Source organism: Ursus maritimus, unplaced genomic scaffold, assembly GCF_017311325.1.
Source record: "Ursus maritimus isolate PB19 unplaced genomic scaffold, ASM1731132v1 scaffold_3, whole genome shotgun sequence".
Classification (NCBI taxonomy): domain Eukaryota; kingdom Metazoa; phylum Chordata; class Mammalia; order Carnivora; family Ursidae; genus Ursus; species Ursus maritimus.
This window is the reverse complement of record NW_024425563.1, coordinates 13647034-13660523: the sequence shown is the minus strand read 5'-3', so window position 1 is coordinate 13660523 and position 13490 is coordinate 13647034. Positions and strand designations below refer to the sequence as shown.

General features: G+C 45.3%; 1 protein-coding gene across 2 annotated transcripts in view; it reads right to left on the bottom strand.

The window, feature by feature from the left end:
- The window catches only part of DENND2A (DENN domain containing 2A), a 71972-nt gene that overhangs the window by 38414 nt on the left and 20068 nt on the right, over positions 1–13490 (bottom strand). The window contains exons 5-7 of one of the 2 annotated variants that reach the window (XM_008697346.2): positions 5571–5771; positions 755–848; positions 171–221 (exon numbers count right to left, since the gene is read on the bottom strand). In XM_008697346.2, coding sequence (XP_008695568.1) covers positions 171–221; positions 755–848; positions 5571–5771 — 346 coding nt within the window. The remainder of the gene's footprint in view (positions 1–170; positions 222–754; positions 849–5570; positions 5772–13490) is intronic. The other variant, XM_008697347.2, reaches the window with a different exon arrangement.

The window sequence follows — 13490 nt, the reverse complement described above, 5'->3', positions numbered from 1 at the left end:
CACAGGCTCAGTGACCGAACAGGCCCCCCGTGCACCCCGTCCCCTCAGATGTGCACGCCTTGCCCTCGTGCAAGGATGCTCTGTCCCGTCGTTCACATTAAGCAGGAAGGGCCATCTCGGTAGCTCCCCAGCCCCCTGCCTGTGACCTGTACGGCAACTGGTCTTCTCACCTTTCAGCTTCTCCTCCGTGTCACTGTCAGACTCACTGTTCTCATCCGTCACTATACAGAAAAACAAACAAACAACAAACAAAAAATGGCAATAAGAAGAAAGTTGCACATGTGAGTTTTTCTAATAAGGAAACTTTCTGTATGAAGGGACACAAATCCAAGATTTCTACTTCAGAGGGACTCTTTTCTGTCGATTTAAATGTAATAGGCAAACTAGGTCTTCGTCCAACTAAATGTATTTCCAAATTAATGTGGCTCCAGTTCAGACGGTACTTATACCCAATAATATAGCAGATACTGGCTCCTTTTATGCATGCTAAGCAAAGAAGGCTGCTGCCAGGTTGAGCCAGAGCTTGCAGCGCTGGGCTGGCTTGACAGATGGATACTGAAACAGGACCAGAGGACATACCACCAGGCTGAGCTCACTCCTGGCTCTTCGCTGTCCCAAGGACAACAGGAGATACTTAGAAAGCACCAACTTGTTCTCCTCTTTGGTGAGCCAACCCCAAACAACAGGGAGCCTCTTTTAAGAAGAATCTGTTTTCACATTGTTGGGGGAGTTGGGACGGTGGCGGGGTTCCTACCTTTTCCTGAGTTGCTCTCCGTGGACTGGGACAGCCTCTTCACACGTTTCTTTCCTCTTCGGGCCTCATAAATGGCATTGATTCGCAACACCAGCTGCCAGACACCGGGAGAAGAAAAGCCAGTGTTAGCAGCTTCCTCTCCATGTGCAGCTGGGACTCCTTTGCTGCCCATTCTCTTCTGGGACCATGGAAGGCTGGGGAAAGGAGGAGGGAGGGGCCATTTCCCACTGGTCCACTGGCATCTTTCAACTACTCTTTTCTACCAGACAGGAACATGACTTTCGAGAACACTAAAGGAGGCCGCCAGCCCCAGTGATGTATGAACGGGTGATGTCTAAATATATAATGCATGCAGCTGAGACACAGGGAGACAATTTCATTGGCTAATTGTGTGATGGCTGCTCCCCCTTTGATGCCACGATGTTACTGTGGTTTGGGAGCACCCCCCCCCCCGTCCCCCGCCAAAAAAACACAAACAAAAACACAAAAAACAAAAACAAACAAAAAAAACCAAGAAAAGGAAGAGACAGCAAAAATAAAAAGCCTCCCAGGCAGGGCCCCTTTTGTAGGAACCGTGCCAGAGGTGGCCTGAGCCACACTGGGCGGCAAAGGGGGCAGGGATTACCGTGGATTTCGAGTTCTAGCTTGGGGCTGCATGGTGGTGCCCTGCACCCAGCAGACCCAGCACACGCCCCTTCTTGCAGGGGAGCGCTCCTCCACACTGAGGCCCTTCATGCTCTCTCCTACTGCTCAGCAAGCAGCACTACTCAGCAGCATATTTTCCAGGCTGACTAGCAGACGCATCTGGCCACGGAAGCCCTGGGGCACTTCCCTCCAGGCTTTCCAGCACCGCCTGGGCTCCAGCTGAGGCCCAGGCTCGAAACCAGGACCCTGAGATCAAAAGCTACATGCTCCTCGGAGTGAGCCAGCCAGGTGCCCCTCAACGGGTGATTTTACAGGGAAGCTGTGTTTGAAAGCCGCTTTCTTTTTTGCATTGGAAGAACTGGAGAGAGAATGTGCTATAGTAAACTGGGTGATGGGCTGTTGCCAATCCCCGTCTCTGCCCTCTGCTTCTCTGTCCCACTCCCTGAAGGAGCTCACCAGCTCCTCTTCACAAGCTAGAGCGCCGGACGGCCAGTGGAGGAAGGTGGCTCATCCCCCAGGTCTCCCTGTGGTGGGCCTGGGCTCCGGCCCTTCGGCTCTGCAGGCTAAGGCACTGCCCTGCCATATCCATGGACACCCACACACTCTGGGTCCTGACAGGTGGCCCAGCCCTGGCCTTGCCAGCTCTCTTTGTGAACTCCTCGTCCCCAACCCTGTGCTGGCTTTGCCTTGAATCTGAACGAGGTCTCTGCCTTCACCACGGAATCCCTCCCGTGTGGCAGTTATTTGTATTTGTTCTTACGAACCAGCCATTTCCTTGAGAGCTCATAGCCCCGAGCTGGCTCTCTCCTCTTTTTACACACGTCCTAACCATTGAAATAGTTAACACCAACCCCATTTCCCACGGAGGAAGACAATGCATAAATGAAATGCTAGTATTATTCACAACAGCCAGGAAGTGAAAGCATCCAAATGTCGACCAAGGGATGAATGGCTAAACCCAATGTGGTACGGACAGACAGTGGAATATTCTATTCTGTAGCCTTCAAAAGGAAGGGAATTTGGACACATGCTCCAATGTAAATGAAACTTGAGGATGTTCTGCTAAGAGAAATAAGTCAGTCACAAAAGGACAAATAGTGGATGATTCCATTTATATGAGGTACCTGGAGTGGGCAAATTCATAGAGACAGAAAGTAGAATGGCAGTTGCCAGAGGCTGGGGGGAGGGCGGAATGGGGGGAGTTAGGGCTTAACGGGTGCAGGGTTTCCGTTTGGGGAGATGAAAAGTTCTGTAGATGGATGCTGGTGGTGGTTGTGTAACAGCATAAACGTACTTAATGCTACTAAACTGTATACTTAAAAATGGTTAAAATGGCAATTTTTATGTTATATATATTTACCATAATTAAAAAATATATAAATAAACAAATGAGTTGTTAGGTCAAATTGTGGGGTTTTTTTGGGGGGGGGGTTAAACTTGTTCAACCTCCTCTCAGCCAATATCTAAAATTAACTAGAAAGAAGACAGCTACAATATAGTTAACATCCTTCCACTTATTAAAGTACAGTGAACACTAGAATGTAAGCTCCATGGAGGTGGGGATCTCCGTCACTTTTGTTTGCTGCTGTAAGAGTACCTGTATGGGCTGGAACAGTGCCTGGCACCTGGTAGGTACTCAACAAATATTTGTTAATTGTGAATTTGTTGGAGGAATGAATACTAAGCATCTTCTATGTACAAGGGGTTTGCTAGAAGCTGTGAGGGGTAAAAAGATATATGGAACATGGCATCCGTTCTCAGGGAGTTTACAAGCTAATAGCCAGGACCAAGATGCATTCACAGCTATCATACAAGACAATTCATGAGTGCTATGTGAGTAGTATAAATGACGTGACAGAGAAAGTTCTTTTCACTTTAAATCAGGTCAGGAATAAGTGGAAGCCATATATACTCCAGTCAATAAATCTTTGTTCCTTTTTATTTAAAAAAATTTCCCCCAAGAGAAAAACTTTAAACATGCTCTCACATAATTGTACTTTAACAGGAGTTAAGTTTTATTGTTTTAAAAGTGTTCTGTACTAGGGGGTGCCTGGATGGCTCAGTCGGTTAAGTGTTGATTCTTTTTTTTTTTTTAAGATTTTATTTATTTTGACAGAGAGAGAGGGCACAAGCAGGGGGAGGGGCAGAGGCAGAGGGAAAAACAGACTCCCCAATGAGCAAGGAGCCCTATGTGGGACTTGATCCCAGGACCCTGGGATCACGACCTGAGCTGAAGGCTGATGCTTAACCGACTGAGCCACCCAGGTGTCCCTAAGTGTTGATTCTTGGTTTCGGCTCAGGTCATGATCTCAGGGTCGTGGGATCCAGCCCCACCTTGGGCTCACACTAAGCAGGGAGTCTGCTTGAGATTCTCCCTCTCCCTCTGCCCCTCCTCCCATGTGCTTGTGCTCACACGCTCTCTCTCTCAAACAAACAAATAAATAAAATCTTAAAAAAAAAATGAATCACGTACTTAAACTTAAGAATTGTGGTAAAGCTCTTTTAACCCAACAGCTAATTCACTTGATTATCCCTGTTTAATTTGCTAAAATGATGGTGAGGCTGGCAGTATAGATGTTAATAGCCACTTTTAATTATTCCACAATTGTAGGATTTTTTTTTAAGATTTTATTTATTTATTTGACAGAGAGAGAGGCTGCGAGAGAGGGAACACAAGCAGGGGGAGTGGGAGAGGGAGAGGCAGGCTTCCTGCTGAGCAGGGAGCCTGATGCGGGGCTGGATCCCAGAATGCTGGGATCATGACCTGAGCCTAAGGCAGACGCTTAACGACTGAGCCACCCAGGAGTCCCACAGTTGTAGGATTTTGACATTACAGATACGTATGAATGGTGCTAGAAGAAGCAAAAGGGGAGTTAAGGGAGTGGCTAGAGACGCCACACTTTGGGGACCCCTGGAGCAGCTACCATGACAGCCAGACAGTGACTTTGGAGGGCAGTCGATGGGAGGCATGGGAATGAATCTGTGCTGAAAGAGACTGGGGTCCATGTGCTAGTGGAGCCCATTCAGCAAACATCAGATAATCAATATGCAACCTGCTCCACACCCTGGGCCCCGGGCAGGACAAGGCCAAACCCGGAGAGCGTGAAGGGGGAGGAGCCATGGCTCCTACCCTGGCCCCTCTGTCTGCCCTTCATCAGCAAAACAAAGGAAGATGTCTTCTCTCCTGTTCCAAAGACAGCCTCCCTCCGACCAAGCTGCAGGGTAAAGCTCTTTTCTCAACCACCTGACCCTAGCAGCCCTTACTCTTCAGAATGCACTCAGATGGGCAAGGTGACTTAACTTCATTTGAATGAGAAAGTTGGGAACGGGTATGGGAGGGGTGAAATTATGGTTCAAAATACTGACTCACCAAACTGTTAGGAGGAACCAGCTTGTAAATGTCCCATGACTTTCAGGTCAATGCATCACTTTAAGAAATCTGATGAAACCTACCGATAATCTTCCCCTCTTGCCTTCATCCCCCAAAACTCTCCACAAAAAGTCTTACACAATTTTCTGGGTTTCGTGACCCCTAAATCCCATCCATCCATCCATCCATCCAACCAACCATCCATGATCTCTGAAATGAAGAATCCCTGTTCTAAAAGTTCCTGTAGGAAGTTGGTACCAAAGTGGCCACTGAAGAGGGACGAGCACAGCAGGGCTGGAACAGAGCAAGAGGGAATTGAATCAGTAGCAGACGCATTAGGATGCACATCTGCCCCTGGGCATGTTTTACCTTTGGGGCTGAAAAGAGCTGGGAAAGATGTATTTTTGACAAGTGCCGCCTCAGAGCACAGGCTCCACATGGTACCACCTCTGCAGCAGCTGTTGACCAAAGTGTGAGTCAGAGCGTGATGAATGGAGCTCTACTTTTTGAGGCCATGAAGGAGGAGGAAGTGGCCTTTTGAGACCAGGCACTGGAAACATGGTCTGGGATCACAAGTATAGGTTAGGCTGGGAGAGGAATGGCTACAGGACCACAGGACTTATTATGACAAAGGCCCAGACAAGACAGCCCAGCCTGCTGGCTCACAGTGTCTACCTGGCCTGTGATGAAGCAGGTAGAAGAGGGCCCAGTGTTCCGTTCTCTGTCCAGAGTCCTCTGTAGCCTTCCTTTGCAGGGAAGGGGGAGTGCATATCTGCACATGAAGTTTGTTGCAAGCCTTACCTTGGGTATCTTTCTCTTCTTCCTGCCATTCTGCGGGTCTCCAAGATTAAAGAAAGTGTCATCAGGGCTGCTGGGGGTGGAGGGGGGGCTGATTTTGGAAGGGGACCCATATCCATCCCGACTCAGCTTCCTGGTATCCAGCAGTTTGAAGTTCCTCCTCTCTGAATTTTGCCGGAAAAAAGCAGGTTTGGCCAATGACTGCTGGGAGGGGAAAGGAGAAAAGAAAAGAAGAGTAAATACAGAGGCCCTAACTGGGAGATAGCTGGGGGTGCCAGTGATACAGACCACGAGATCGAGACAGAAAGCTGGTCTCTCTTCCCAGGGTATGCTGAGTTTGTCTCTGATAAAGGATGCAGATCCAATCCTGTCTCTCTCTCTCTCTTTATAAAAATTTTATTTATTTATTTGAGAGAGACAGAGTGATTAAGAGAGCATGAGCAGGCTGGAGGGGCAGAGGAAGAGAGAGAAGCAGACTCCCTGCTGAGCAGGGATTCCTGACTTGGGGCTTGATCCCAGGACTCTGGGGTCATGACCCAAGCAAAAAGCAGACGCTTAACTGACTGAGCCACCCAGGCACCCCCAATCCAGTTTCTCTTTTTATTTTTTATTTTTTTAATTTTTTTTATTTATTATTATTATTTTTTTAAAGATTTTATTTTATTCGACAGAGATAGAGACAGCCAGCGAGAGAGGGAACACAAGCAGGGGGAGTGGGAAAGGAAGAAGCAGGCTCCTAGCAGAAGAGCCTGATGTGGGGCTCGATCCCACAACGCCGGGATCACGCCCTGAGCCGAAGGCAGACGCTTAACTGCTGTGCCACCCAGGCGCCCCTATTTTTTATTTTTTTTAAAGATTTTATTTATTTATTTGACAGAGAAACAACTAGCGAGAGAGGGAACACAAAGAGGGGGAGTGGAAGAAGAAGCAGGCTTCCCGCTGAGCAAGGAGCCCAATGCAGGGCTCGATCCCAGGACCCTTCCCTGAGCCAAAGGCAGATGCTTAACAACTGAGCCACCCAGGCGCCCCTAGTTTCTCTTTTTAGACAAGTGGGAATTTACTGGCACAATCCCTTATCTGTACAAATCAGTCATCCTGAGAACCAAGACCCACTGTATTGGGAGGGAGAAGACCTAAGCCCAGCTTTGACCCTGCTGCTGATAAGCTGAGTACCTCTTGTACAAGGAGTTTCAATACCTAAGTCTCAGTGTTTTATTTCTAAAAATGAGCCACTTTAAGGTCAAAGGCAAACAGAAAACTGGTAAAAAAAAAAAAAAAAAAAAGAAAAGAAAAAAAAAGAACAGAAAAGGACCCCCAAAACCCTGCAACTTATAGAACGTATTTTTCTAATATATACTACAAATTAATGAAAAGACAAACAGGCAAAAAAATAGGAATGGAAAATTTACAGAAAAAAATACAATGATGCTTAGATACAGAAAAAGATTCTCAGCTTCACTCATAAGAGAAAACTAAAACTCCATCAAAGACACATTTTTTACTCAAAGATTAGTAAAGATAAATTTATTAACTCACTAGATTAGTGAAAGTGAGGGTAATAGTCCCTTTCACACTTTCACACAATGTTGGCGGGACTAGAAATTGCTACAGTTCTATGGAGGGCAATCGAGCAGTGTCAACAAACTTACAAATGCATACACCCTTTCACCCAGCAATTCCACCTGTAGGAATGGGCCCTACTGATATATACTTGTGCAAAATTACACTGCATGAGGCAAGCTATATTGTGCAAACTATATACTGTGAAATGGTTTGTAAACACAAAATCCTGGAAACAACCTAAATGTCTATCAGCAGAGGCTGGTCAAATAAATTATGGTCCATCTACACAGCGGAATATAATGCAGGTGTAAAAAAAATCTTAATGTATTGATGTAGAAGGTGCTCTCAGATGCATATTGTTAAGCATTAAAAGCAAGGAGTAAAACAGTTGGTATAACATGCTGATATCTGTGTGTGTTTTAAGGAGCTATTCTGCTGGTGTACGCATGGAATATTCTGAAGGGTACATAAGAAACTAACAGTGGTTGCGCTGGGCGAGAGGAATGAAGAGGTGAGAGAAAGATTTTTCACTGTTAACCTTTCATACTCCTTAAATTTTGAACCATATGAATATGTTAACATGGAAATAAGAAATATTAGTAACATAAAATTTAAAAACAACTTGGACTACCTGTTTCCTAAAGTTACTTCCAGGATACACGTTGTATGATTCTATAATTATAACTGCAAAGTGTCTTTTTAAAAATGAATTCATGAATTAGATGGGGAAAAGTTATATAAAGCCCCTAGCAAAATACCTGAAACACAGCAGGCATTCAACATAAGTTTTTCTTGTATGACATGGACATTTTTTCATACTTTAGTATGCTAACAGCCTTTTTCTTTAGTATATTTTTTATGTTCTTTGCCTATTTATCTTTTGGGAACCCAGTGTTTTTCTTATTAACTTGGATGAGCTCTTTATACAGAATGGATATGAATTATTTGTCGGTTTTGCTAAAAGTGTGTTTTTCCCATGGTTTTTTTTTTGGTGGGGGGGGGGGTCACACGAAATTTTTATCTATGAAAACCTGTTCATCTTTTCCTGTGCAACTGATTTAATCTTATCTCCTTAGCCTGGAAAATCTATTTCTTTTTAGAGGTTTAATACATAGTTAATTCCAGTTTCTTTGGGATTTTCTTAGTTTATTTTGAACCTATTTTATTCATTAATCCATCAGTAATTTATTTTATTGTATGTTAGTCTAAACTGATTTTTTCCCCAAGCTAAGTTATCCCTATTTAATAAATGAGCCTTCCTTTTGCTATGTTTACAAGGCCATATTTATTATATCTTTTTTTTTTAAGATTTTATTTATTTATTCGACAGAGATAGAGACAGCCAGCAAGAGAGGGAACACAGCAGGGGGAGTGGGAGAGGAAGAAGCAGGCTCATAGCGGAGGAGCCTGATGTGGGGCTCGATCCCACAACGCCGGGATCACGCCCTGAGCCGAAGGCAGACGCTTAACCGCTGTGCCACCCAGGCGCCCCTACATTTATTATATCTTAAACTCTTATAGAATAGTCTTATTCTGTTCCACTGATTTCTCAATTCTTGTATAGTTCCAAATAGTATATAACAGTAAGTCCAGAACGTTTTCTTTTTAAAGGTTTCTGGGAATAAAGACTCCTAGTCTTCCTAAGTGGCCTGCTCTGATGTTTGTATCGTGAGTCCACAGGGAGCAATCAATTGCTTAGCACCACAAGCCCGGAGTAGAAAAAGCCACTATGCTTTGCTCCCTATGGGCATCTTAATAATTAAACCAGCACAAAAAGAAGGAAGAATGATAAGCTTTCTTAGAGACCAAATTCCATCTACAGTGAAATCCAAGGAAACAGCCCCAATTCTTTCACTGCATTAGAATCACCTATCAAACTGTTGGGAAAAAGCAGGTATCTGTTTTCATTAGACTTTTAGGTTGTGAGAGTGTTTGTTCAAAGATCTGACCTATGAAAAGCTCTGAGAATAAAGAAAACAGAAAGATATCAAAACATGGCACACAGCTCTCTAAAGGATGTCCAGATGCCTGGGTGGCTCAGTTGGTTAAGCGGCTGCCTTCAGCTCAGGTCATGATCCCAGGGTCCTGGGATTGAGTTCCACATCGGACTCCCTGCTCACAAGGGAGCCTGCTTCTCTCTCTGCCTATGCTCCCCCTGCTTGTGCACGCGCACACTCTCTCTCTCTGACAAATAAATAAATAAAATAAAATAAAAAAATAAAGGGTGTCCAGAGACCTGGGGGGGGGGGCTGGGGTTGTGTGGGCTGCATCCCTCTGTGGTGACACTGCCGGAGAATGGGGCCCTGGTGAGCCCCCCAGAGCACCCAGAATCAGCCCTCAAATGTCCAGGGAGCTTTCACGAGGGGGTGGAATTTCAGCTGCTACTTAACTGATAACAGAGGACCTACTGGGCTCTGGGGTAGAGTGTTCTCAAGTAGACAGCACAATCCGAGAAGAGGCATAGAAGTGATGAAGAGTAAATGAGACCAGAGAGAGTGCTCATGGCTCAGAGTGAGTGCAGTGAAACAGATGGAAGAGATCATACAGCAAGGAGGACACAGAATTGTCTGTGGAAGTTCTTTGAAAGTGAGGGTGTGACTCTTAGACTGAGCAGGGGGCAGCGAGCTTTTTCTTAAAGGCCAGACAGTAAATATTTTAGGCTTTGTCACAACTACTCAACTCCGCCATTGCAGTGCAAAGGCAGCCATACACAGTATGTATGTGAATGAACGTGGCCATGTTCCAGAAAAACTTTATTTAAAAAACCAGTCACCCAGCAGTAGTTTGCCAAATCTGAACTATAGTATTAAAAGGAAAGATACTGTAGGACCCTAGGGATGATTATGTCAGTCTGTGGCCCAGAGAAGATTTCAGCTTTTGATCAGAAAGTCTCATATCAACACGCTCTGATGGTAAGCCCATTCCCATTGTGTGTCCATGGAACAATCTCTAGGAAGGGGCCTAACTCTGCTGCAGAGGCACAGAGAGTCTCCCTAATCTTATAAATATTGGATTCATGATGGACCCAGCAAAAGATCTGTGGTGTTCAAGAAAGAAAAGCAGACAAGAACTCTCTGTTGAAACTTCATGAGTTATTTCGGGGAATCAAGTGTGATGGGCCCTGGCCAGGGGGCTTCCTGGTGGGGAGGAGAGGGAAACTGCATGCCTCCCTAGAGAGAGCTGAGCTGGACTTGAGCCAGGGTTCACTTACCCTTCTCATCTGAGAATGGTGGCTGATGGCTTAACTCCTTCCTGTCCTCCATTGTGCTTCCCTTACTGCCTCAGGAGACAGTGATGTAAGGAGACTAAGACAGTCCTTGACACAAAATATCTCATCTCTTCCTTACCTCTCTCAACCTCATTCCTACTCTCTTTTATAGAGGTCTCCTCCAAGGACTTAGGTGTCATTCTCACAAGCATACAGATCTGTTCATATATGCCCATAGGTACACATATTTCCATATACACACAGAGAAATACATAGGAAGGCATACATGCACATTTTAACAATTGGGACATTATACTAATGTAAAGAAAGACATTACATTTAAACAATGGAATACCATGCAGGCAATAAAAATTGTTTTTAGAAAGAAATTAATGATGTGGGGAAATACTCAGGATAAATATAAAAGACGAGCAAAAGTATATACACATCATACCAAGTCTTTTTAATGTACATACACACACATACATACGCATACATGTGCACATTAACAATTCATTATAGAAAAAATAAAAATCCCCAATTTTGGATGAGTTTTATATTCTTCATTACACTTTTCAGTATTAAAAAAAATTTTTTTTTAAAAGATTTTATTTATTTGAGACAGAGAGAGTGAGCACAAGAGGGGGGCTGTCAAAGGGAAACGCAGACTCCTCACTGAGCAGAGAGTCAGACATGGGGTTCGATCCTGGGACTCTGGGATCATGACCCGAGCCGAAGGCAGACACTTAACTGACTGAGCCACCCAGGTGCCCCTAAAAAAACTTCTGTGATGAGAATGTTCTGATGAGATGAAATAAGGTTATTTTTAAAAAGAACACATATTGAAAAGCCTAATTCTCTATATTTACTAAATGCACATAGATAGTACTTATGTTGTAGGCACTAGACTAAGTGGTTTACAAGTATGAATTTTTTTTTTAAAGATTTTATTAGTTATTTGTCAGAGAAAGAGAGCACAAGCAGGGGGAGCGGCAGACAGAGCAGGCAGAGGGATAAGCAGACTCCCTGCTGAGCAAGGAGCTGGACGCAAGACTTGATCCCAGGACCCTGGGTTCATGACCCGGCCGAAGGTAGCTGCTTAACTGAATGAGCCACCCAGGTGTCCCTGAATTTTTTTTTAAGATTTTATTTATTTATTTGTCAGACAGAGAGAGAAAGCACAAGCAGGGGGAGCAACAAAGGGAGAAGCAGGCTCCCTGCTCACCATGGAGCTCAATTCCAGGATGCGGGGCTTAATTCCAGGACCCTGGGATCATGACCTGAGCCAAAGGCAGATGCTTACCCGACTGAGCCATTCAGACACCCTTACAAGTATGAATTTGATTAATCTTCTTAAGACCCCTAAGAGGAGAGTAGTATAATTGTTCCTATTTATCAATGACAAAGCTGACATGTGTAGATGAGATCATTTGGCCAAAGTCACACAGCTAGAAAGTGGTCTAGGCAAGTTTTGAATGCAGGCAGTCAGACTCTGGAACTCGCACGTTTGACCAGATACTGCCACTCTGTAGCTATGGCTAAGTGATGTACGATTTTTTGGTGGGACATGGTGGGTAGGCTCTCCAGGCAACCAGAGAATGCTAGTTAGTGATACATTTTGTTCCCTAACGTCTTACATGTCAGTACATAAGAAAAAAAAAAAAAACGCCTTGGGGTGCCTGGGTGGCTCAGTCAGTTAAGTGTCCAACTCTTGATCTCAGTTCAAGTCTTGAACTCAGTATTATGAGTTCAAGCCCCACGTTGAGCTCCACTCTGGGAGTGGAACCTACTTAAAAAAAAAAAGCGTGTCTTGTGTTAGCCTAGATTTCCCTAATTACAAAAATTAGTTCCTACCACATTTACTGTGCTATTCTAGGTGTGGGAATGGCGGGTAACACACAGCAAGAACAGAAAATAGCCCCTTCTCGGGAGCTTGTGCTGTGCGTTGATAAGCACTAGCATCCACCCCCAACTGCACAACTGCTCCTTTCTGTCCATCCTGCTGACCCTGACCTCTGTACTGGGACTGGGCATGATCTTATTAAACAAAAATCCCAAAAGATGTCATAGGATCTTTCAGGGGCTGATAGAGGAAGCTGCCACGGAGGGACTGCTTCCACAAGTTCTAAGGTACCAGATGCAGCCCAGATGCGGCAGACACGCCATGAATATTTGATGAGCTAAACGGAGGAAGTGGTGAAGTCAGCAGCTATCCCCCAGAACGGGGCACCAACCAGACACCCAGATGTGGGAGAGCAGAGGAATGAGCGTGGACACCAAGTCCTGCTGACGACTTGCAAAGAGCTGAAAGCAGCCTGCATGTATTGGGGACCATCCGACATGCACCCCGGGCAACCACATGGTCCCTCTGCAGGACTGCTGCATCTGGCCCTCAAGCTCTTGTTGACATGATCACCTACTGTGTTCAGCTGTTCTGGTGACAGAGGACCAGGGTTTGCTCTAGCCTGGCAGGAAGGGGAAGCAAAGGGCTGTTCAGCCCTTATTCTCTGGCATTAGGGAGGAGCATCTGGCTTGGACTGCACAGCCGCTGTGGGCAGATGTTGCTCATTGCTCCTCAGAGGCGAGCACTGCCTTCACCACACAAAGAGGAGAGCAGGGGAGAGCCAGGTGGGACGCGAAGGGGCAGACCGAGTTGTGACCGCCTTCCTTCTGTTAAGCCAAGCTTATCCACTATGGGAAATGAAGGATTTCCTGAATGTTGAAGGCATTGATAGCCAATGAAAACACATTTTAGAGGCAAGCAGGAACTGCCTGCTAATAATCTGCTGTGCTGGATGATTCTCGAGAACAGACTCCTACAGGAGGAGCAAACTCGCAGCTAACTGCCTTCGGCAAGAATGACAGGAATTGGTTTGGTTAGGTGAGATCCACCCTTCATGATGGATTCTACCTTCAACTCTCTTCAGGAAGACTGGTGCCAGAAAGACTTCCTGTGTGACCACTGAGCACAAAAGGCATGTCTCCCGTGCAGACCCCCCACTCGCCAGCAAATGCTGTCCTCGCCTGGGGCCCAGAGAGGAACATGCCTTCTTTTCTTGGGCTGGAAATAGATCCTTGCAAGGGGATTTAAACTGATACTTGCAGCCTGGATTTGGCCTTCCTTTACTTAATTTCTTGAACAACTATACATT